At 39.3% G+C, this 26,790-nt stretch overlaps 2 protein-coding genes across 2 annotated transcripts in view; both read right to left on the bottom strand.

The window, feature by feature from the left end:
• LOC111196242 (zinc finger protein 239-like) overlaps window positions 1-26,790 on the bottom strand; it is a 443,969-nt gene that overhangs the window by 411,613 nt on the left and 5,566 nt on the right. The window lies entirely within an intron of this gene.
• Window positions 1,359-20,058, bottom strand: LOC111196500 (gastrula zinc finger protein XlCGF7.1). The gene is made up of 2 exons (XM_022685852.2): window positions 19,921-20,058; window positions 1,359-3,197 (listed from the first exon to the last, which is right to left on the bottom strand). Exon 2 carries the CDS (start codon window positions 3,062-3,064, stop codon window positions 2,126-2,128), a length of 939 nt encoding a protein of 312 aa, XP_022541573.2. The 5' UTR covers window positions 3,065-3,197; window positions 19,921-20,058; the 3' UTR covers window positions 1,359-2,125.

Here is a 26,790-nt window from a genome sequence, read left to right as displayed (position 1 = left end):
CTGCAGGCAGATTTCACTCGCGGGACTATAACGCCGGAAGTCATCGTCACGTGATGAAGGCGCAGACGCAAGTCGGACAAAAAAACTAACCAGCATGCACCATACCGAGCCAGGCGGCGATCGGACTGCGCAGCGCCGGGTTAAGTCGAACAAGCCTATTGACTACACTGCCGTGTAGTGGCAGTAAGCGTAACTTCGCGGGTAATACAATCGACAAGCATTGAGGGAAATGTAGTTTTTGGTCAAAGAACGCTTCTGACCTATTTATTATAGACACTAAGATCTTACAAGCTCTCGCGGGCCACATAAAAGGACGTGGCGGGCCACATCTGGCCCGCGGGCCTTGTGTTTGACACATGTGAGCTAGAGAGTAACGAACCAGAATTACTTATTTACACTGGTACCGTTATTACCTCACCCAGATACCAGGCAGACTAAACTAGTTACCTAATGTTTAGTAACACTAGATAGATGGTCATGGTGTTTTAGCTTAATTTTATAAATGCTTTTATATAAAATGTAGTTCATCTCTAACGTTTGTTGTTTTACTACACTGTGTAAAGTAAAATTAAATATTGACATTATTTTTACTGATTAATGCAAAAGGTAAAATTCACACTATTCTCATTTTCCATTAATCATCTACCAGATGTAGATTTTATGTCTCCAATATAATTTGTTATACTACCAGAACTCAAAACAAAAAGGCGAGTTAATAATACAGAATGTTTTTTATGGTAAAGTTTAAAATATGTAATATGTGCATTGTATAAGTATATAGTTGAGGGATTGATCTTACTCTGGGAAACTCTTTTCCTAATCGAACCTCAGTCTGAACTCAGTTTTATCAGGTAAAGCACAGCAGATAGCTGATATGGAAAAAGCAAAATAATAATTTAATATAATTAAAATAATTAATAATTAAATAATTAAAATGTGCATTAAATGTGTTTCAGTTGATCTGATTGTAGTTTAATTTGATAGAAGGTCTGGTTTAGTGGGAGTTTAGTTGTGGATCAGGTGAACTGGTAATAGTGGTACTAATAATATGGAAGAGTGCAGCTGCACTAGAGCATATAGTGAGTTATTACGTATTTTATTCAGAGAGATAATAACAGTGTTATTAAAATAAAGCCTAAGTAGCTCTGTGATCACTAATATTCTCTTTAAGAGCTCTGAAGGTGGCGTTATGTATGTTATGTATTATGTGTTATGTATATTTATATTTTTAAGTCAATACCTGCATGTAATAGTTTGAATGAGAGATAACTATAGCTTTAAACCCCTCAACAGGAGCAAAGGTAATTGGTTAATTAAAGTTATTTACATTACCTCACAGTGGTTTTAATGTTATGGCAGACTTTAATACAAATGTTTATTATTTATTGCACAGCAAACCCACACTTTTCACAGCAGTATATTGCATTTTTACAAATTATAACACACATATTGAAATAACTCCTGAGCCATTTCAGTAACCAACATTACTGGGTCAGTAAAATAACACATACATATTCTCCATTTAGCTCTAAAATAGCTAAAAATATGCATTTATTCAAAGAAACTGCAGATGAACAAATAATGGAAAGAAGCCTGTCCATGAAGAGAACCATCAATAACAGTGTTTACTGTTCACTGAAAACCAGCAGTAGAATAACAGTATTTTATTCATTCATTAGTTTAAACACTATTACATCCGAGTATACCATAAATATAATCAGCAGGAAGGTTTAAGGAGTTTCCAGCATGAACTGGCAGAAAAATGAGATCGGGTGGAAATTAAAGCAGACAGGGGAGGAATGTACACAAAAGCTCACAAGAGAAGCATATTATTTTTTTTCCGTTATCGTTCATTGTAGTCCAAACAACCTCACGAGCCAGATGTTTCATGCTTGCAGGCCCATCTGCCGACCCCTGGTTAAGAGCGTAACTTTCAAACTTGGAGAAACTACCACATGTGGACATGGAGCTTATCACGATAGTATAGTATAGTAGTAATGCCGTGTATTTGGGTACCCAATCACATTATAGAAACACAAAACGTTACTGGATTTTCTACTCTTCATCCAGTTGGCTACCTGTTTATTGTAGATGTCTGTTACTCCTGAAAATATGTATTTATGTTTTACAGACCACTTCTGTAACTAATCTTAGAGCATTTGTGTTTTTTCAAATTACTTGAATACCGGAAGCTCTTCTCACATTCAAAGCAATAATACGGTTTATTTCCAGTGTGAATGCGCTGGTGTGTTTGGAGATTACCCTGCTGACTAAAACTCTTCCCGCAGTCTGAGCAGTGATACGGCTTCTGTCCAGTGTGAATGCGCTGGTGTCGTTTGAGATATTTCTGATAACTAAAACTCTTCCCACAGTCTGAGCAGTGATACGGTTTCTCTCCAGTGTGAATGCGCTGGTGTTGTTGGAGATGACTCTGACGACTAAAACTCTTCCCACAGTCTGAGCAGTGATACGGTTTCTCTCCAGTGTGAATGCGCTGGTGTCGTTGGAGAGTACTCTGACGACTAAAACTCTTCCCACAGTCTGAGCAGTGATACGGTTTCTCTCCAGTGTGAATGCGCTGGTGTCGTTGGAGATGACTCTGACGACTAAAACTCTTCCCACAGTCTGAGCAGTAATACGGTTTCTCTCCAGTGTGAATGCGCTGGTGTAGTTGGAGATTTCTCTGACAACTAAAACTCTTCCCACAGTCTGAGCAGTGATACGGTTTCTCTCCAGTGTGAATGTACTGGTGTTGTTGGAGATTTCTCTGACAACTAAAACTCGTCCCACAGTCTGAGCAGTGATACGGTTTCTCTCCAGTGTGAATGCGCTGATGTTGTTGAAGATTACCCTGCCGACTAAAACTCTTCCCGCAGTCTGAGCAGTGAAACGGTTTCTCTCCAGTGTGAATGCGCTGGTGAAGTTGGAGATGACTCGGGCGAGGAAAACTCTTTCCACAGTCTGAGCAGTGGTGAGTTTTCTTCTTGTTTGTATTTTTCTGCATTTGTTTGGGAGGGGTAGATGAGGATGTTTGTTGAGTATTGCAGATTTCTGTGGATTCCATGTTCTTTCCTTCCTCTAGTAGTTTAACCTCTGTGTGAAATGTTCTGGTTGGGTGTTTTTCTGTAGCTTCATTTCAAACAGGTTGGAAAGTCGACACTAGGACCAGGAGACCTGGAACAGGACAGCATTCAGTTCTGGAAGAAGCAAAGAAAAAACAAAACCCAATATCAGTGCAAGTTTGCAATATTAAAGCGCTCCTGTACAACTTCGTTTCAGCAACAGGAAGCCTAGCCGATGGTCTATTTCCTGTTACTGAGTGTCAGTTGAAGAAGTTTAATATGCAACTTCTCCCTTTTGTTTTTCTTGCATGAATGCCTAATGCTCTAAAGTTGGTGTATATGTAACCAAACTTTAAAATGTTCCAAGCCAAATAAATGAGCCACAAAAGAAACTGATATAACTGGTAGTGAAGGGCATTTATTTTTGGGTCGGTAGCAGTGTACTACCTGTGTCCAACTTAATAAGAGTTTAGTGGACTGGAGCGTTTCTTTCTCTCAGCAATGAGTAAAATATTTCAATTACATTTTATATATATATAGAGACACTTATGAAAATAATATGTGTATAAAAATAAAAAAAAATATATATATATACATATATTTATATAAAATGTACACAGTCACACTTCCCTGAATTCACCTTGTATGAATATGATTAGACCCAAATAAAAAAATATATTCACTGAACAATATTGAAGAGCTCTTTAACCTTGAAAAGTATATAATTGTTTTCCAGAGAACAGTTCCTTTAAATGTTCGTGAAGTAGACAAAAAAAAAAAGGAATTGAAACAGTCCTTGAACAATTCGTACTCCGGGAGGAAAAATTGAAGGAAAAATGCAAAAAAAACTATTTGGGTACCCAAAAAAATATATATATAGAAACTCAATTCAGTTTACTTAAGTGATCCATGAAAGGTTTAGAGCAGATGTGGCCGTCTCACTCTCCTTCACTCTCCGTCTCACTCTCTCTCTCTCTCTCTCAGCTTGGAAACTAGCTTGAGCACACCACCAGTCTAGCAGGAGAATCAGTAAACACGAGTTAATAATATGACGGCAGCTGGAGCTAGCTGCAGCTATCAGACCTCTCTCTCCCTTCGCGCCTAATCGTCTGAGCAGAGTTTAATCTTATACAGAGAACACAATCTATAAGTACACATTAATAAAAATGAAAATACCCAAATACTGTTTTACAATAAGCATATTAAACAAACATACACTTTTAGAACTTTTACCTCTAATACCTCTAGTATTTCACTTAAAACACATTTTAACTAAATGCTTATATTTAAAGCATATAAAGAGCGATATAAAGTCATTAAAATACATTTAACATTTCACTCAAAACACTTGAATTATATGCTTCTATTAAAAGCATAAACAGAGCATTTAAAGTTAATAAAACACTTAATGTGTTAACCAAAACTTCTGGAACTAAATGCTTATATTTAAAGCATATAAAAGGCATTTTTAGTAATTAAAATACACTTAATATTTTACTCAAAACATTTGAGTTGCATGCTTAAAGCATGTAGAGACCATGTAACCCACTAATACAGACCAGATAAACAAGAGTTTCAAGCTTAAACTGAACTGAACTTCAGCAGAACTTTTAAACACATTTAGTGCTAGTTTTATGAAACAAATAAAAACATATAAAGCTCTTCATAATTATGCACTAGGATGCCCTATAAGCGGACAATGCTCACCTAGCAGGAGAATCAGTAAACACGAGTTAATAATATGACGGCAGCTGGAGCTAGCTGCAGCTATCAGACCTCTCTCTCCCTTCGCGCCTAATCGTCTGAGCCTCGTGCTCTCCTGCCTATGCATTCCTATGGGAGCTGCGTGATTTTGCCGTAAAGCAGACAGAGCTGACATAAAGTGTGTAGTGTGTGTGAAAACTGCTGCGGTTTTCTTAAAGGGGCAGCGCTTAATTAAGGGGCAACCTTACATTAAATGTCTAGAAAACAGCTGGGTTACATCCTCCCCTGCTTAAAATATGACGTCCTCGTCATGCACAGTAGCTGTAGCCTGTATCAATGCTGCAATCTGCTCCTGCAAAGAGATTAAGAAACTATAGAGCAGTTGAGGTGAGCTAACATTATGCTGTCTGCAACCAACTTGAGAGCCAACATGGTAATCACTAAGATAAGAAGGGGGTTGACGTCTTCTCTGTGGTCTACTTTGTACTAGTCTTGGGCTTGCCACAATTTCACTGTCAGACAACTCAGTAGAGTCGACTGCAAAGTCTGGAGCTTCTGGATTCAAAGAGCTCTGGAATGGAGATAAAGTCTGTTCAGCTGGCTGACTACTGTCTAGTTCTTCAGACTGAATGCAAGGTACGTCAATGTCCTCTCTTACTTCGGAAGTTTGTGAAGATTCAAGCATCACTTCTTCACAGCTTGTAGGGACTTGAGCTGGTGTTTCACACACTTGACTTTCTCTAACAGCTTCCAAATCTACAGGTAAAAACCCACATGGGAGCAGCAAGTCGCGATGAAGGACTCGTTCTCTGCCTTCTCCGTCTTCTGTTCTCACCACATACACTGGTATGTTTTCATCAGGCTGCTTGATTACAATGTGAACAGCAGATTCCCACCGATCAGAAATTTTGTGTTTCTTTCTAAGGCTAAGATTCCTAACAAGAACTCTGTCGCCCACTTCCAAAGGCATGGCAGTCACATTGGCATCCCAGCGTCTCTTGTTAAGTGCCTGTCTTTTCTCAGCATTTTGTGATGCAAGGTTATACGCATGTCTGAGTCTGCTCTTCAACTCGCGCACATACTGGGAGTGTGTCTTGGGATTATGGCCTCGAGGACTAATGCCGAAGTAAAGATCTATTGGGAGGCGTGGCTGCCGACCAAACATGAGAAGAAAAGGTGCTTCACCGGTCGTATCATTTCTCGTGCAGTTATAAGCATGTACGAGGGGTCGAACGTATTTTCTCCAGTCCTCTTTCTTCTTTTCCTCCAGTGTTCCCAACAAATCAAGAAGAGTTCTGTTGAATCTCTCAACAGGATTTCCTCTGGGATGATATGGCGTGGTCCGAGACTTGATCCCAGACAGCGTACACAGCTCTGTTACTACTTCAGACTCAAAACAAGCTCCTTGATCGCTATGCAATCTACGGGGAAAACCATAGTGGCTAATGAAATTTTCCCACAGCACTTTAGCTACGGTTCTTGCAGTCTGATCTTTGGTAGGGTAAGCTTGTGAGTATTTTGTAAAGAAGTCTGTTATGACTAAAATATTACGAGTGTCTCCTGAATCAGGTTCTAAGCTCAGAAAGTCCATACAAACAAGCTCAAGTGGGGCAGTAACTTTTATGTTAATGAGCTTGGCTGCCTTCTGGGCTCTGGCCTTCCTCCTTACACACCTCTCACAAGCTTTACATTTAGCTTCAATGTACTGAGCCATTTTAGGCCAGTAAAATCTAGCTCTTGCAAGTTCTACTGTTCTCTCTATACCCATGTGGCCTGTTTCACTGTGGACACCATGAAATGCTTGCTCTCTGTGGCTGCTTGGTAAGACCAACTGATGGAAAGCCTCACCACTCTGATCAAAGACTTTGCGATGCAACACTCCATCCAGTAATACTAGTTTGGACTTTTCCCTTAGCAGAAGCACTGTCTCAGGCTCCCTTTCTCTCACATGTACATCCTCTTTGCCAGTGTTGCCTTCTAAAATGTCAATGATGTAGGCCAAGTTACGGTCTTTTCTCTGCAGTTGGTGCCAGTCTTCCATAGACATCCCTGGAATGGTTTCTTGACCTGGCCACAGGGCTGGATCTTCCAGATCATCGGGTACAGCTCCTTCACCACATAATAGAGTTTCTACTGCTGGGACTCCACTCTTGTCAGACTCACACATCTCTTGAGAAACGCTGTGATACGTGCACAGAGTACTCACTGCCTCTTCGTCTAGAATGCTGAAGTCGTCAGTGCATGGGTTTGCACAATTTAACAAACGGCATACATTCTCTCTCAGCTCCTCCGACTCCTCATCCTCTGATGGTTGTCCACAAGGCCTCCGAGAAAGTCCATCAGCATCAGCGTTACGCAGACCAGATCTGTAATGTATGTCAAAATTGTAGATTGACAGTGCAGCAAGCCACCTATGGCTAGTGGCATCTAGCTTTGCGCTGGTCAAGACATAAGTCAGTGGGTTGTTGTCTGTCAGCACCTTGAATTCAGACCCATACAAATAGTCATGGAATTTCTCGCTCACGGCCCACTTAAGAGCGAGAAATTCTAATTTGTGGGCTGGGTAGTTTCTCTCACTTCTGGAAAGCCCTCGACTGGCATACGCTACTACCCTTGTTTCACCGTCTTGAACCTGATACAAAACTGCACCTAATCCAGTGGTGCTCGCGTCTGTGTGCAGCACATAGGGGAGGTGCCAGTCTGCAAAGCCAAGAATGGGTGCTGAGGTCAGTTTATCAACGATCAATTCAAAAGCTTCCTGACAGCTATCAGCCCATTTGTCTCTCAGTAAAGGTGACTTAGCTCGTGGCCCATAATGAGGACGCTTGTGCCTGGAGGCATATTCTCCTTTTAATAAATCATTGAGAGGTCGGACTATTTGGGCATAATCGCGAACAAATCGGCGATAATATCCAGTGAATCCGAGAAATGACCTGAGCTCACGAACTGTCTGTGGGCAAGGCCATGTTTTAATAGCCGCAACTTTATCGGGATCAGGCTGAATCCCCTGTGCAGAAATGACATGTCCTAGGTACCTCACAGATGTTTGAAAAAATTTGCATTTGGAGGGGGATAGTTTGAGGCCGAAATCAGAAATGCGTTTTAGCACTTTCATCACCCTTTCCTCGTGCTCCTCCAATGTGCTGGAGAAGATGATAAGATCGTCAAGAAAAGTGATAACTTCCTGAAGGTTCATTCCTTCCATTACTTTCTCCATTGTGCGTTGAAATGTGGCTGGGGAGTTCGTCAGACCTTGTGGTAGCCTCCGGAATTGCCATGTACCAAACGGGGTTGTAAAGGCTGTTTTTGGTCGGTCAGAGGGCTCAACTTCGAGCTGATAAAATCCACTTTTAAGGTCCAGAACACTGAACCATTTCGAGCCTGACAGTAAGGTGAATGTCTCCTCTATACGTGGTAGTGGATATGCATCTTTCTTGGTGAGATTATTTAGCTTCCTGTAATCTACTACCATTCTCAGTTCTCCACTTTTCTTTCTAACAAGCACAATGGGAGATGCATACGGACTGTTTGATTCTTCAATGATGCCTGCTGCTAAAAGATCTTGCAAATGCTTTTTCAGATCATTAAAGTCAGCTGGAGAGACACGTCTTGTTCTTTCTTTAAATGGCACATGTGGCTCTAGCTCTATGTGATGCCGGACACCGGAGGCTGTGCCAACATCCAGATCACTCCTGGAAAAGGCTTGTGGAACTTCTTTCAGGATCCTGGTTTGTATTTGCTGTTTAAGCTGTGGACTTAGAGGGCTGTTACTAAAATCTAACTCAAGAGGCTCATGGACAGGAGCAGTTTTCTCGGTTTGAGAGATCAACAGAGAATGAGTCTGTAGCTTAGAAGTCTCGTGAGAATTTGCTGAGGTATTTGCAGTAATAGGAACAGCCCAATCAATGGGTGAACAAGATGCAATCACAGTTTTAGGAGACAGAGTAATGTCGTGCTGAGAGACATTTTCCACAAAGAACTCAACCTGGCCGTGAGAATTAGGTTTCATGTCAACTATTTGGTCATAGACTATGAGACCTCCAGGTGTGTGAATTTCATCTGAGCTACTGACAAGAGCTTGAACCATTTCACAATTAGAGTTACAGGGACACATGCCTTTCAACAGACTCACTTCACCTTGTTTCACATGGACTGGCTCTTTACTACTAAGCATTATGCGCAGAACATTAGCACTCTCTGCACTAGGCTTTGACTTTTCACGATAGTCTGCATAGGCCATGGCCCAGCTGGTCTGAATAGGTAAGGTCTTGAGAAACTGAGTTCCACTTTCTTTTATGCAGCGCGTGGTTAACTGGCGCAAAACATTAGTGCCAACAAGCAGAGGGAATTTCTCATTATATGACTGGTCCGGACTCACTAGCACTAGGGTGTTGAAGCGCTGACCTGTGCCACATGCATTCTGTGGGAACCGAAACTCTACTTCAATGTACCCTAAATAGGGGACTCTTTGTCCAGCTGCACCTTCAATATTTAGTACACTGCCTATCGAGTACAGTTCACGATGGGCTAAATGTTGGGAATAAAATGACTGGCATGCAATTGTTACTTGTGAGCCAGAGTCTATTAAACAGTGGCACTGCACACCATCTATCCAAGCAACACTTTCACAAACATCACCAACAAGACCCTCAGGAATCTGAGTAGATGTTTCCTTAGTTGGGGACAGTCCATACATGCAGTAGCTCTCGGAACTAGTTTGAATTTTAGCTCCTGCTCGTTCCGCAGCAGGAGCTCTTACATATTTAAAGGCAGAGGATGCTCGGGAGCTTGCTGGTGGCTTTGTCTACTACGATGCCTTTCACACAGCTTGCTTTGCACTAGGACAGCGTTAGTTGAATTTGTACACTGAGGTAGTAGATGAGAATTCTCCCCACAGTTGTAGCAGAATCTCCCAACATTGGCTTCTCTTGCTGCAGAAACAACTGGATCAGCTTTAAGGCTTTTAGCATTTTGTGAGGTCTTGTAATTGGCTTTATCATTTCTGGCATGCTGAAATTTTGGTGCAGATGCATTTCTTTTAATCTCAGCTTCCAGCTGTCTGATTCTCTCCTCTAACTGTGCTCTTGTACAGGCATCAAGCGCATAGTTGTCACAGCTGGAGCCCTTGGGCTCGTCAGGAGTCATGTGAGTTTTGGTATGGACTTTGGTTGACGTTACTCCTAAATGTCTTTTTCTTCTCATTTCTTTGAGATGACTTTCTTTCTCATAAGTTCTGATCCTGAGTAGCATCTCAGAAAAAGTGGGAATGCTCTTTGAGGGATCAGCTAGTAAATCTTTCAAGTGAAGAGTGGATATTAACTGGTCATCCCAACAGCCACGCAGAAACTGCTTTAACAACTGAGAGTCAGCATCACCTCTGGATACATCATTTCTCTCTATGACTTCTTGTAGCAAGGTTTGAAGACGGCGCAGGTACTCACTAACTGTTTCACCACTGTTTTGGTGCGTTTCCAAGTACTGGATGTACAGCTCTTCGCCCCCTGTGACATTACCATATGCGTTGTCCAGCTCCTGAAGATAGACACTTGGGGCAGCCTGAAGACCAACACGTAAGGCCACATTCAACGCTGGGGAGAGTAAGCTGTTAAGTATCGCACTGCGCTTCTGATTTTCGTTCAGAGTGAGGTCTTTTAGCCTCTGTTTGGCACGAAGCTGCCATGTGCTAAAATCTGCCTCAGTGTGGGGTTTAGGGAAATTACCAGAGAATGCTGGTAGCTCTTGTGGGGTGGCAGCATATGTCTGGGAGTCATGCTTGACTATATGTTCCACTAAGACACGATGAGTATCAGCTGGTATGGGGATGACGAGTGAGGGGTCAGCATTGGGCACTTGTGCATCTGAGGGATATTTTACATCACTGTCGACACCCCTGTTTGCATCAGAGAGGAAATCTTGTTTGCAACGAGGGGCAGGAGTTGAGGTTAAAGGACTAGTTTTGTGCTCTTTCCTTCCACTCATATAGCCCATGGCTTTTTGGCTCAAGTTAATAGGACTGACATTGTAAGTGGTGGCTAGCTCCTCAATTTTCTCTCTAAAGTTAACTGTCATATCATCAATGACACAAGCTAATGGGGCTAGTTTTTCACTCTTAGGAGTTGTCTCTATTTTGTCTGGGCAGTACTCCTCTAGCTGAATTACCTCCCAGTGAGAGCCACTACCATCTGGATGCTCTGCTTCTAAAAGCATTGGAGTTACGCATTCTCGAAATTGGCATAAAATAGTACTGAGTTGTACATCAATGTGTTGAATCTTGACTACATGGTCTAGTAGGTCGAACACTTCCTGCACTGTTTCTAAATTGACCTTTGCCATATCACCTTTGAGGATGACTGTACATTCTGGGTCAAACCCATACTGTTCACATAACTCCATTTTACCAACTCTTTAAATGAGTCTCAGCTATTGAATTTTCAATTAGACAGATTTTCAGAAAATGGAAAAAAAAAAAAATTAGAAACGCTCCAGTCCCTGTTCGGGCGCCATTTTTCCCTTATGTAACCAAACTTTAAAATGTTCCAAGCCAAATAAATGAGCCACAAAAGAAACTGATATAACTGGTAGTGAAGGGCATTTATTTTTGGGTCGGTAGCAGTGTACTACCTGTGTCCAACTTAATAAGAGTTTAGTGGACTGGAGCGTTTCTTTCTCTCAGCAATGAGTAAAATATTTCAATTACATTTTATATATATATAGAGACACTTATGAAAATAATATGTGTATAAAAATAAAAAAATATATATATATATACATATATTTATATAAAATGTACACAGTCACACTTCCCTGAATTCACCTTGTATGAATATGATTAGACCCAAATAAAAAAATATATTCACTGAACAATATTGAAGAGCTCTTTAACCTTGAAAAGTATATAATTGTTTTCCAGAGAACAGTTCCTTTAAATGTTCGTGAAGTAGACAAAAAAAAAAAGGAATTGAAACAGTCCTTGAACAATTCGTACTCCGGGAGGAAAAATTGAAGGAAAAATGCAAAAAAAACTATTTGGGTACCCAAAAAAATATATATATAGAAACTCAATTCAGTTTACTTAAGTGATCCATGAAAGGTTTAGAGCAGATGTGGCCGTCTCACTCTCCTTCACTCTCCGTCTCACTCTCTCTCTCTCTCTCTCAGCTTGGAAACTAGCTTGAGCACACCACCAGTCTAGCAGGAGAATCAGTAAACACGAGTTAATAATATGACGGCAGCTGGAGCTAGCTGCAGCTATCAGACCTCTCTCTCCCTTCGCGCCTAATCGTCTGAGCAGAGTTTAATCTTATACAGAGAACACAATCTATAAGTACACATTAATAAAAATGAAAATACCCAAATACTGTTTTACAATAAGCATATTAAACAAACATACACTTTTAGAACTTTTACCTCTAATACCTCTAGTATTTCACTTAAAACACATTTTAACTAAATGCTTATATTTAAAGCATATAAAGAGCGATATAAAGTCATTAAAATACATTTAACATTTCACTCAAAACACTTGAATTATATGCTTCTATTAAAAGCATAAACAGAGCATTTAAAGTTAATAAAACACTTAATGTGTTAACCAAAACTTCTGGAACTAAATGCTTATATTTAAAGCATATAAAAGGCATTTTTAGTAATTAAAATACACTTAATATTTTACTCAAAACATTTGAGTTGCATGCTTAAAGCATGTAGAGACCATGTAACCCACTAATACAGACCAGATAAACAAGAGTTTCAAGCTTAAACTGAACTGAACTTCAGCAGAACTTTTAAACACATTTAGTGCTAGTTTTATGAAACAAATAAAAACATATAAAGCTCTTCATAATTATGCACTAGGATGCCCTATAAGCGGACAATGCTCACCTAGCAGGAGAATCAGTAAACACGAGTTAATAATATGACGGCAGCTGGAGCTAGCTGCAGCTATCAGACCTCTCTCTCCCTTCGCGCCTAATCGTCTGAGCCTCGTGCTCTCCTGCCTATGCATTCCTATGGGAGCTGCGTGATTTTGCCGTAAAGCAGACAGAGCTGACATAAAGTGTGTAGTGTGTGTGAAAACTGCTGCGGTTTTCTTAAAGGGGCAGCGCTTAATTAAGGGGCAACCTTACATTAAATGTCTAGAAAACAGCTGGGTTACATATATACTAATCAAAGCTTTGGATTTCTTATTAGTCAGGCACTCATGTTTAGCTAATGATTTATTTAATCCTTATGATCATGTAATATATGTGATTATTTTATATTTTTTAAAATAACGTTGTGTCCTTCTGCTTTGCTAACTGGGGGTCCTTGGTCCGTTGGGTACGTCATCAGAGTTCCCTGTCTGGTTTAGGTTCGGCTTATCGGAGGAAAACATTTAATGAATGAAGTTGCCATTGACTTATTTGAAAAAATACAGATCATATGTAATCTCAGCTCAAACTGCCTGTGAGAAAAGCTCTTCTGAAGTTGCTTAAAGAAGCTCTAATTTTTTTTACTCTTAAAATATAATAAAGCTCTCTCAAAGACAAGTAAAAAGTATTGTTCTGATTATCATTCCATAGGAACAAAACGTAACATGAATGAACAGTAATATTGCACTTTAGGTCTAATTCCCAGGGCATTACCTCATTAGTTTAAACCATCTCAAAAGAATGACTGTCAGACGTAAGAAACAATATCAGTCTGTTAAAATCCTGAAGAAGAACAAATATTTCTGTGTAATTTCTTATAACGACCCTGTGAACATGTGCATGAGCATGTAATATAAGAAAGGTCAAATTGCAATTTGGGTCTAAATCCCAGGGTAGTATATTATTTTATCTACATTCACCCTTAAAAAAATAAAAACAGTTTAAGATTAAAGTTGTAATATTGCAAGATTAAAGTTTTAATATAACAAGATTAAAGTCAAAATATTATGAGAGTCAGTGTATTTTGAGGGAAATGTAGTTCTAATTGCATGAGCTGTAGTTTAAGAAGCTCAGAGGGTAAGGAGTATTTTCCGCTCATGATCTGTAACAAGGCTGCTGTGATTACCTTCAGTTATCTACATTTAAACCTGCTACATAATAATGCTCTTTAATAACATAGTGTCCAGATTTTGACGTAGTGGTGAACCTGGGGCAGATAAAATCACTGCACTGCAATGCCGACTGCAACCGAGGCGATTTGCTGTCAGGAGGCTAACGTGGACCATTCGCTCAGAGATCTTCCCTGCGAACCCCTGAGCGAACTTAGCAGATGCTTTAATGTAAGAGATGTTTGGGAGATGTCAATTCTCTCTGTTTAACAGCAGGTATTCATCATCCAGCTAACATCCAGCTTTACATGCTAATATTTAGCATGTAAAGTCCAGAGTTTATCAGGAACAGCCTCGGACTTCAGCTCTCAGCCCTCTCCTCAAGAAAGTGCTTACTACAAACCCTAGCATAGCAGCTAACCGGAAGATTCTTGCGCTTCAGTGCCGCTATCCAACTCAGAAAAACCGCTGTCTGCTTATGAGGCAATTTACAAAAGTGAACAATCGGGGCAATACATTTATTTATCCAGTGAGGAACTAATGTATGCCAATAGTTTATGTCAGCTAGATTTTCCAGAACCAACCTTGTGATGTCACATTCAGGGCTAGGATAGGATGGTGCCACATTTGCTTAATAAATGACATTTAGATTGCTTATTATTTTAAGTCAGTTTTACTGACAAATGTTAAATCTTGTAAAATCTTGCGAATTATCCTAAATATTTTAGGTGTTTCATATCCACTTTAATTACTATTTACTATTAAAATACTATCCAGTTTCACTATTTAGAAATTCACATTAATAAACAATTAATACAAATAAAGAAAAGCAAACAACTTATACGATGGTTATGTTTAAAATGTATTGGCTGAACCAAGAATAAAGAAAACACACAAAGCTTCCTACGGTGAGTCTTTAACTGTCCTAATAAAACTAGGGTGACCAAATGTCCGTATTCCACATGCTGTCCCGGGCGTCCCAGGTTTTTTTTTTAAGTGAGGAAATGTTCTGGTTTTTAAATTACCTTCATTGGACCATTACATTTATGGGCACTATAGGGCACTATGCGCGGTGCTGCGTGTGACATAATCCCTGAGCCGCATCAGTGAGGGCAGCCCTGTTCTTAATTAGAATGTAGACAGTAGAATGTAGATTGTCAGTACGCAAGCAACATGCCGAAGCGCAAGTGTATGTTTACCGGCGATTTACAAAAGAGTTTCCCCGCTTTCAGACCGGGTCGAGACAAATGGGAAGCCTTGTGCACAGTGTGCACAGTGTTCATGTCCCTCAAAACTGCTGGCCGAAAATCACAAAGAAGGACTTGAAGAATTTATTCATTTATTTTTTTCCAATAGCTAATTGTTAATTAGTTCGTTTGTTAATTATTTTTTTTCCAATAGCCTACAGAACAAACATTACCTTCATTACTGAGGGTAACTGAGTATCATGTGTTCTTTGGAGCTGAGAGTTATTGGTAACTTTTGTTGTTAAGTGAGGGATGTTTAGATGAGATAATTTCTTTCATTGTGCTATTCATTCATTACAGGAAATGTTAACTTAAGCCTTTTGAATTAATGCATTTTGAATAAAATTATTGTTTGTTATTGGAGTTTTTGTTGTTGACTTTTACTGAAAAGCATTTTTAATAAACCAACTGTAAATATCATGTTATTGTAGGATTATGTTGCCTAGTCAAAGTCAAAGTGGTTTTTATTGTCATTTCAGCTATATACAGAGTACACAGTGAAACGAAACAACGTTCCTCCAGGGACCATGGTGCACATAAACACAGTGTAGACAGAACAATAGTGCAACAGTACAAAAGTGCAGACAGACAATACAACACAATACAGACAAAGAATAATAAATAACAAGACAGTGTGCAAATTATGCAGTGTGCAAAAAGGACCAGTGAGGTAGTAATTACCTCTATTACACAGTGTGCAATAGAGTCCAGTGAGGTAGTAGGGTTTTTAGTGCTTTCCATTTCCTGGGGTAAGTGGGGTAAGAGTGTGTGTGCATGTACAGAAAAACCATCAATTCAGTCTCTGCAGTTGAGGAGTCTGATGGCTTGGGGGTAGAAGCTGTTGCAGAATCTGGTCGTGCTGGACCGGATGCTGCGGTACCTTCTTCCCGAAGGCAGGAGGGAGAACAGTTCGTGTGAGGGATGGGTGGGGTCATTCACAATGCTGGTTGCTTTGCGGATGCTGTGGGTGGTGTAAATGTCCGTGATGGAGGGGAGAGAGACGCCGATGATCCTCTCAGCTGTCCTCACAATACGCTGGAGGGTCTTGCTGTCAGAGACGGTGCAGGTCCCAAACCAGGCAGTGATGCAGCTGCTCAGGATGCTCTCAATGGTCCCTCTATAGAAGAGTGTGAGGATGGGTGGAGGGAGACGGGCCTTTCTCAGCTTCCGGAGGAAGTAGAGACGCTGCTGGGCTTTCTTGGCTGTAGAGCTGGTGTTCAGGGTCCAGGTGAGGTTATCTGCTAAGTGGACACCAAGAAACTTGGTGCTCTTAACAATCTCCACAGAGGACCCGTCGATGTTGAGTGGAGAGTGGGTGTGTTGTGCTCTCCTGAAGTCAACAACCATTTCCTTTGTCTTGTCCACATTCAGGTGAAGGTTGTTGACTGTACACCAGTCTGTCAGCCGCTGCACCTCCTCTCTGTATGCTGACTCGTCGCTTTTGGTGATGAGACCCAGCACGGTTGTATCATCGGCGAACTTGATAAAGCTGTTAGAACTGTGTTTTGCAGCACAGTCATGAGTCAGCAGGGTGAACAGCAGAGGACTCAGGACACTGCCCTGGGGGGCCCCAGTGTTCAGTGTGATGGTGCTGGAGGTGCTGCCCCCGAACCGGACTGACTGGGGTCTCCCCGTCAGAAAGTCCAGGATCCAGTTGCAGAGGGGGGTGTTGAGGCCGAGCGAGCTTAGCTTCCTGATGAGGTTCTGTGGGATGATGGTGTTGAATGCTGAACTGAAGTCTATAAACAGCATTCTGACGTAAGTGTCCTTCTTCTCCAGGTGGGTGAGGGAGAGATGAAGGGTGGTGGTGATGGCATCGTCCGTGGAGCGATTGGGACGATACGCAAACTGCAGGGGGTCCAGTGAAGAGGGCAGTCGTGTCTTCTCTGGGCGTGTGCGCGCTTTGCCTCTCTGATGGCTCTTGACAGGTCGGCTCTCGCTTTCCTCAGGGCCACCTTGTCACCCACTCTGAAGGCGGAGTCGCGGGTCCTCAGCAGCGCAGGTACCTCAGCAGTCATCCAAGGCTTCTGGTTTGGGCGTGCAGTGATGGTCTTGGAGACAGTGACATCATCAATACACTTGCTGATGTAGCCAGTGACTGATGCTGCATACTCCTCCAAATCAACAGAATCGCCTTCAGTAGCAGCCTCCCTAAACATGTCCCATGCAGTGCACTCAAAACAGTCCTGAAGGGCAGAGATGGAGCCTGCCGGCCAGGTTTTCACCTGCTTCTGAACTGGTCTGGAGCGTCTGATGAGTGGTGTGTATGTTGGAGTCAGCCAAACACACATGTGGTCCGAGAAAGCGAGGTGGGGGCGGGGCTCCGCCCGGTACGCGCTGGGGATGTTTGTGTAAACAAGATCCAGCGCGCTCGCTCCTCTCGTTGCAAAGTCCACATGTTGATGGAATTTAGGGAGCACTGACTTGAGATTTGCGTGGTTGAAATCTCCGGCGATAATAAACAGTCCGTCTGGGTGTTTGTTCTGCAGATCGCTGATAGACCGATAGAGTTCACACAGAGCCTCTTTAGCATTAGCACCAATGCTAGCGCTGGGTGGGATGTACACAGCAGCTATTAGCACGGCGGAGAACTCCCGTACTAAATAAAAAGGTCTGCACTTGACTATCAGGAACTCCACCAGCGGAGAGCAGTGTTTGGCGACAGTCACAGCGTTGTTACACCATTCCGTGTTGATGTAAACACACACGCCTCCACCGCGGGTCTTCCCGGATAGAGCCGCGCTCCTATCCGCTCTGAACGCGGTTAGCCCGGCTAGCTGAATGGCGCTGTCCGGAATGTTGTCGTTCAGCCACCATTCCACAAAAACCAAAACACAGCAGTCTCTGAACTCACGCTGGGTTGTTCGCTGGAGTCGGATGTAGTCCAGTTTATTGTCAAGGGAACAGACGTTTGCCAGAAAGAGCGATGGTATAGCCAGCCGGCTAGAACTAGCCTTTAGCCTCGCGCGGATCCCGGCTCTTTTTCCGCGCTTCCGCTCGCACCGCTTGCGATGGCACTTCCGCTGGGCTCCGGCGTCAGGAAACACCACGGCCTGGCGGCCTGGGTCTCTTAGCAGGCTAAGCTCAAGTAGCGTCTGCAGAACCTCGTCCGGTAGCGTGTTTTCTGGCTGATTTCTCCACTGTAGCAGGGTCTGGCGGTGGTAGAACATGTGCACGGGTGTTCCGATGCACATATTTGCAGGAAATAAACGGAAAAAACGACAAATAGTAACACAAAAGCACCTGCGTGTTAACGTGCCGCCATCTTGGGTGGCTCTATTGTTGCAGATTTGAACATTTTTTACTCACGTTAATTTTATGCCTTGATTCCTCACCTCTGATTATTAACACAAGCAAGCATTATAATCAAAAGTGTACCATTTATATGTGACTCATATATGCATTGAATGTAATCATATACTTTATGCATTTATTGATTGTTAATCAGTACTAAGCATGTGTAGCGGGCTCAGTGGTTTTAATACCTGGTGCTAATTGAGCTGTTGAAATATTTTTAATTGGGCGCCAGTCATTAAATTAATTTAATTAGATTAATTAATAAAATAATTAATTAATCAAATAAGATGGTAGTGTGTGTGTGTGTGTCCAAGCGATGAAGAAATCCTCTGTTTAATCCACTACACATGTAATTAGATACTTGTCACGCATTTCATGATATTATAGTCATTTCAGCATATAATCCTCACTTGCACTCGGGGGTAGCTTAAGCAAAATCCAAACTGTCCACAACACATTCATCACCGGAACACACTGTCCTCTTGCCTGTGGGTGGTAAGCTTAACGAGATGTTTTCCTGGCAGAAGAAATAGGTACACTATTTTTTCCTGTTGCTGCTTCAGCAGGAATTTAGCTGACAAAAGTAAGATGGAACCCAGGTTCATCAAGACACTACTGCCTTAACGAGAACCCGTATTTGGTAAAAACAAAGTGACAGTTGCAAAACTTAAGAAATCCCATAAATGGTGAAACTTACAGTAAAAGACCACCCTCCTTAGTAACACCATAGCAACGAGATTCACGTCATTTTCGGTATAACAGTGGGGAGTCAGATTCGGGAGGTAGGAGAAAACTACCTCCCAGGGTTAGCTTTAGAATGCTTTAATTATTGTATGGTTTTCTCCCCAGGATCCTGTTTCTTAAATAAACTCTGTTTTGTTTACATTTCTCTACGTCTTCCGTTTTTTCCTATCAAAACGAACACGCGGACAAAGATAGTTATCCAACAGTATGTTAAGTGAGTACATGCCCCCCCTTCACCCCATTCCTAAGGCTTGTGGTCAACCACAAATGCAAATTATGCAAAATTTCACAGCTTAAACACAGCAAAATCTCATTTGTGTAAAAGAGGCAGATTGGGTTTCACATGAGCAAGCAACTTAATACTTTAACCACTTTACTAAACCCCTCTCTGAGTTGGGTCAGAAAATAAAGTGCATTACATTGAATGGGTAAAGTGCATAAGTGCTTCAGATTCAGCAAAAATAAATATATATGAGTGCCTAAAGCAGTGGCATACACCCTGCAATACACAACAAGCTCACATTAATTCAGTCTTCCCACAATACACATAAAAGAGCAATTAAAATAAACAAACTACAAAAAGCACCCTCACCCTCCATCTGAATGCACTACTCAACAGCCAGGAACTGAGCCCACATAGCTTTCAACCCCCACAAATCTAACCCACAATACATACTTCCTCAAAAACACTGAAAATTAAATATATAAAATTACCATCATTTTCTCTGCCCACGTATACCTCGTCCCATACAAAATAAACAGATTCCTAAAATGATAACATTTATTTTAACATGTATTTTCTCTTTTATACAACAAAATGAACTGAACTAAAACTCACACTACTCACATTAATCAATGAAGTGCAGGGAAATCTACATCAACACGTCTGCTCTCAAAAAATCCCAACAGCGTCAGGCCGCAGATCTCATTTGTCAGTCCACCTCTTCTACGACACCTAGCTCGTCCCTGAGTCCCGGAAACGACGTCACCACAGTTTTTTTTCACATGTTTCAAAATAAAAGTCAACTTGGCCGACTGCTCATTGTACGAAACCACGGTTATAACAAGCAACAATAGTTTAATGAACTTTATACTTTACAAATATATTTTATACTTTTTGGGTTTGGGGTGCCTAGGAGATTCTAGGTTTGACTGAGATGTAACGTTTTTGTGGAATTTGAATATTAATATATCTGGTTAGCGAACTAAGTACCTAGGAGATTCTAGGTTTGACTGAGATGTAGGCAATAGGTTTGTGTTGTAATATAAAACATTCATTGACAAAATCGGCTAACTTAGCTAGTTGTTTTGATTGCTAGTAACCTGTTACATTTTCTAATAGCATGCTTGTCTGTGTTTTAATAACACTATAAAATTGCTTATTTTCAGAAAGATGCAATAAAGTATGCACAATAAACAAGCGGAAAAATAATTCAAGCAGCGACTTTATTAAAAAACAACAACAATAAATGAACAGAGGACAATTAAATGTAATAAAAGCAAGCATTCTTTTTTTTTAAGAAACTACAGAAACAAAACCAAATCTAAATAGGAAAACAATGTTAAAAAATAAATAAATAAAATACAGAAATAAAAAATAAATACAAAAAGAAGCAGAAAAAAGACACTAAACAAAATAAAATTAAATATAATAATAATAATAATAATAATAATAAACAATGGGGAAAACAAATAAAAGCAAGCATTAAGTTTTCATTCATTAAAAATACTACACAATATAAAAGGTTTCTATTCAAAAACAATGAAAACTATGTAAAAGCAAGGAAGCAGGCAGTTCTTGTAATGCTTTAAATGAAGAAAAGGTTAATGAAGAAAAGGTTAATGAAGTAATAATAATAATAATAACAATGTACAAATATAAACAGAGGGAAAATAATATAATAAAAGCAAATAAAGTTTATTTATTCATAAAAAAAACTACACAATATAAACAGAGGAAAAACAATATAACTATGATGAATCTGACAACAAGACAACAACAAAACAACAAGTTCACATTTAAAGTGGAATGGGAAGATTCATTTCTCATAATTACTCAAATGTAACATGTTGAGAAAAAACACTTTCAGCTTCAAATCTGTTGAACCCCTCCAGCTTCCTCAGCAGAAGGATGGTAATCTTAAAATAGGATGATTTACAGATTAGATTGGACAATGCAATTTTAAGATGTCATGCAAATCAAAAATACATTTGAAAATTAAAATTGAGCTTACCTCAGGCGTCATTACTTCCAAAACAAAGGACGTATTCTTTAAACTTGCTCGGTCACATTTTAGGACAGCAAATGTCCTCAGTCTATGAGGGAAAAAAAACACTATTGTTATTTATATATATATATACAGTGCCCTCCATAATTATTGGCACCCCTGGTTAAGATGTGTTCTTTAGCTTCTCATAAATTGAGTTTTGTTCAAAATAATATAGGACCACGATGGAAAAAAAAAGTAAAGTCCAACCTTTAACTCAAGTAAATTTTAAGGGGGAAATAAAATCCCTGACTAAGAAATAATTATTCTTCATAAAATCACCTGTTCCACAATTATTGGCACCCCTAACAATTCTTAGGAAATAAATTTAATAAAAGTATTTCTGTCACTTCTACAGTAGTTTACGAAGTTGATCAGAGTATGTAGGAACATTTAATTAGTAATTCACAACTTCCTGTTTCCCTGGGGTATAAATATGACGTGACACAGAGGCCATTTATCTTCAACATGGGAAAGACAAAGGAACATACCATTCAAGTGAGGCAGATGTGTGTTGACCTTCACAAGTCAGGCAATGGCTACAAGAAAATCGCTACTCGCCTACACCTGTCCATATCTACTGTCAGAGGAATTATTAAGAAGTTTAAAACAACTGGAACAGTGGTAAACAAGCCTGGACGAGGACGCAAGTTTATTTTGCCACCACACACAGTGAGGAGGATGATAAGAGAAATAAAAAGTTCTCCAAAGCTCACTGTTACAGAATTCTCCAAGTCTCCAAAACAACCATCAGGCGCTATCTACATGCCAACAAGCTGTTTGGGAGGCATGCACGGAAGAAACCATTTCTCACTCACAATCATAAACGCAAACGTTTGGAGTTTGCTAAGCGGTACTATGACTTCAACTGGGACCGTGTGCTTTGGTCAGATGAAACAAAGATAGAGCTTTTTGGCAACAAATGCTCTAAGTGGGTCTGGCGTAACACAAGAGCTGAGTATGCAGAAAAGCACCTCATGCCCAATGTGAAATACGGCGGGGGATCAGTGATGCTGTGGGCCTGTTTCTCTTCTAAAGGCCCTGGGAACCTTGTTAGGGTGCATGGCATCATGAATGCTCTAAAATACCGGGACAGTTTAAAACTAAATCTGGTGGCTTCTGCCCGAAAGCTGAAGATGGGTCGTCACTGGGTCTTTCAGCAAGATAATGACCCTAAACATGTGGCCAAATCTACACAGAAATGGTTCACCGCACACAGAATCAAGCTCCTCCCATGGCCATCTCAGTCCCCAGACCTCAACCCCATTGAAAACCTGTGGGGTGAGCTGAAGAGGAGAGTGCAGAGGAGAGGACCCAGGTCGTTGGATGATTTAGAGAGAATGGTCAAAGATCCCTCTTTCTGTATTCTCCCATCTTGTGAAACATTACAGGAGAAGATTAGGTGCTGTTTTGTTGGCAAAAGGGGGTTGTACAAAGTATTAACATCAGGGGTGCTAATAATTGTGGCACACATGATTTGATGTTAAATAATTATTTCTTAATGTGGGATTTTTTTCCTACTGAATAAATTCACTTGAGTTAAAGGTTGTATTTTACTCTTTTTTCCATCGTGGTCCTATATTATTTTGAACAAAACTCAATTTATGAGAAGCTAAAGAACACATCTTAACCAGGGGTGCCAATAATTATGGAGGGCACTGTATATATATATATATATATATATATATATATATATATATATATATATATATATATATATATATATATTAGGTATATGATTAAACAGATAGTATGATTACGCTTGTGAAGTTTAGCTTTATTATATAAATAATTATAAAATGTTGATTTTGAACAAATAAATATTTTGAATACTGCATGAAAATGAACTGTCCTGCTACTAGATATGATATTGTAAATAATGGGTCTTTGGGGGGTTTTAGAGGAGATATATATTTTACAATAAAAAAAGAGTCAAACATGATAAGCTCTGTCGTAATCAGGGCATCTCTAGGCTCTTTTTTATTGAATAAGGAAATAAAAGCATTTAATAAGGATGACGCAGAAATATCATAGCGGTAAGTGTATTAGTTTATTAGAATGATATTAATGTTGTTTATGTTAACTAATATATTAAACTAAAGGCTCTACTTTTCAATATATACCATATATACTGAATATGTCTGTTTATATCACTTTAAGATAAGCATACACCTGTGTTTACATTCAGAGCTCAGAAGTCTTAGCTAGGTTTAGTTTAATAATGTGTATTTTGTGTAAAAAAAATCCTTACAGCACCATATGATATTAATAAACAGTAATAAATGAGTAGATTAATAAACGAAGCCATATTAAGCGTTTTTTAGACTCTCCCACTGCACTTCCCTATTAAAGATGTGTTTTTGTCAAGAAAATGGTTCTATATATGTGTTCTTCAGGTTTGTAGAAAATGGGCTTTTAAAAATGGTCCTGTTTAGCTTGCAAAGAGGTTTTCTATTGCTGTCACACTAGTTTGGTGTTTGTTTGGTATATATATATCTCCACATACAAGACAAATGTAATCTCCTTAATGTTAAGCAGGGTTATTTGAATTTTCATAGTTCTAAATAGAACCAATATTGTCTTTACTAAATAACTCCTGAAGTAGTTATGTACTTCTGAAGAAGCTAGTAACTGCATTACATTTTTTTTTTTGAATTTGTGTTTTGTTTTTTAGATTTGACATTGTTATTTCTGAAACGTTTTGTTTAAAAGTTGTTACAGGAAAAATAAAAAACTCTATGTATGATTAAATATGTGATTGAATTCTATGTATGATCATATATTGTTATTGAAGTTTTGGTCTGTGTCTTGAGCTCTGTGCTAAAGTAAGGATGACTGGCTTTTAGGGAAGTTAGGAAAAAAACCCTGACTGCGGAGGAGCAGACATTAGCTATTAAGACATCTGTAAATCCATGCTTACACTGCAAAATCAACTTTTGGGAAAGAGAGCCGTCCATAGGTCGGTGCAGGGGCAGCAAGGCTATGAACCGAATGAACTTCTTCTTTTTGTACCTGTAACTTCCCTATTTTGAGGTATAAAGAACTGTCTGAAGATTCCTGTAATCAGAACAACCACTAATTGGTGACTTGATCTCCATATATGCTTAATAAAACGGCAAGCTGATCTGATTCCTGCGACTCTGTGCTTCACTGAGTAAATTCTTCTAACAAAGTAAAAACCCCTGACTGTGTATGGGCGAAATTTAGCTATTGAGACATGAAAATCAGTAAATTCATGCTTACACTGCAACTTAACCTTTTAGAAAAGAGAATTGTTCATGAGTCAGAGCGGGGGCAGCAAGGCCATGAACTGAGAAAACTTCTTTTTTTTATATCTGTAACTGATGTATAAAAAACTGTCTGAAATCTTGTGTATTCAGAACAATCATTGATTGGTTGATTGATTGATTGAATGCATGTGCATTCAATAAAGGCGAGGTGATCTGATTCCTGCAACTCTGTGCTTCATTGAGTAGAATTCTTCCACCAGTTAAACATCCGTATAAATCCCAAAAAAAACAACAACCGCTAGTTATTACAAAGCTTTTAAACTCCAGTTATTATAAAGCTTTAAAATGTGATCTGGCTGTAACTCCAGTATCAGTTCACCAACCTGTCAGCTCACAGTAGCAGTAATGCAGCGTCTTTATATCCTGTTAATAAACCCCGTTTACTGAAGAAAAATTTAAATATAAGATAAAATTTAAGACTCTCTCGCGGGCTCCCTCTAGCGGTTAGCAGTAATTTCCTGATATGTCGTGGGAGATAGGGAGTGGGTAGTCTCTCCATAAACCGGCTCTGGAGGAAATTCATCCACCCTGTTTTTAATAAAAAATATAAATTCCACTGTTATACTTGAATCTTTTTTAAATGAGCGCTTGTGTGTGCTACTTAAAAAAGAAATATATTAAATACATTTAATGCACATTATTGCCTGCATTTATTCCTTACAACATAGCCTGGTAGTACATATTTTTAAATGTTTTTGTGAGATTTATTTTCCATTTTCTTAGTGTCCCGCTTAACAATTGTATTTCAAATACCTAGGCTTATCCTTGTACTGCTAGATCTTAGTGCTGCCTTCGACACTATAGATCACGCTATTCTGCTCGATAGTTTAGAAAATCTTATAGATATTAAAGGATCCACCCTAACCTGGTTCAGATCATATCTGAGGGATCGATACCAGTGTGTTTATTTAGATAATTAATGGTCTTATCAGTCTAGAGTAAAATATGGTGTCCCACAAAGATCACTACTGGGTCCACTAATACATGTTACCGCTGGGTAAAATCATCAGACACTAATCTTTTCATATCTGCTAAACCCAATGAGGACCTCTGTCTAAATCAAATAACAGACAGTATTAAAGAGGTTAAAATTGGATGATACACAAGTTTCTTTTATCTAATTCTGATAAAACTAAGGTCCATTAATTAGGTCCTAATATTGATAAAAACCTAAATGTTAATACTGTAGACATAGGCGGTCACTTAATTATACCTTATAAAACTGTGAGAAACCTAGGGGTCATCTTTGACACAGTTTTCTTGTTTGATGCACACATATGTAGCATAGTTAAAACTGCATTTGAATTTTTGCATGTAAAGTTTTTTCTTGCCACTGTGTCGCCACAATAACTGGCATCTCTGTGGTGCTGCTCATAAGAGGCGTGGACCTGTTTTTCTCTGTAAAGCTGCTTTGTGACAACTTTTGTTGGAAAAAGAATATAGAAATAAAATTGAATTGAATTATGTAGCATTATATTTAATCTGTATTGCCTGTCCGTGTTAATTTAATTCCATTTTAGTGTCCTCAGATTTCAATTAATAATAATAATAATAATAATAATAATAATTATTATTATTATTATAAAACGATTCATACATTAATTTATAATGTATAAAGTATAGTGTATCTTTAAATATTTAAATGTGAATTATTATTAACAACACTAATACACTATTTTATTAATTAAACATGTATTAAAACACAATAATAATAATAATAATAATAATAATAATAATAATAATAATAATAATAATAATAATAGTAAAAATAAACTTATTCATACATTAATTTATAATGATTTAGTTTTGTTTATGCTTAATTATTTAAACGAGAATTATTAAAAGTATTATTATTATTATTATCATCATCATTATTATTATTAACACAATACTATTACACTATTTTAATAGTAAAACACGTATTAGAAAAAAAATTAAACGTCTAGGGGAAAAAAACCCTGCAAATCTGCGGGGGAGAACTCTGAGCGACAGGCTTTCGGACCAATGAAATCACGCGATGAGTCTGACCCTAGCTCTGATTGGTTGGTCTTACCGCGCGAGTGACGCGGCTGTTGCTGGGTGAAATTTAGAGAGTTAGCTTTTTAGCTAACTGAATAAAACTCCGTATTCTCATGTCCTGCTTGTGTTTTATGTTCATTA

The sequence above is a fragment of the Astyanax mexicanus genome, chromosome 1 (genome assembly GCF_023375975.1).
Source record: "Astyanax mexicanus isolate ESR-SI-001 chromosome 1, AstMex3_surface, whole genome shotgun sequence".
Classification (NCBI taxonomy): Eukaryota; Metazoa; Chordata; class Actinopteri; order Characiformes; family Acestrorhamphidae; genus Astyanax; species Astyanax mexicanus.
Note: the sequence above shows the minus strand (reverse complement) of the source record. Positions and strands in the feature narration are given on the sequence as shown.

Coding starts and splice junctions, on each gene's coding strand:
- LOC111196500 (XM_022685852.2), bottom strand. CDS start 3,064: ATGGAATCCACAGAAATCTGCAATACTCAACAAACATCCTCATCTACC.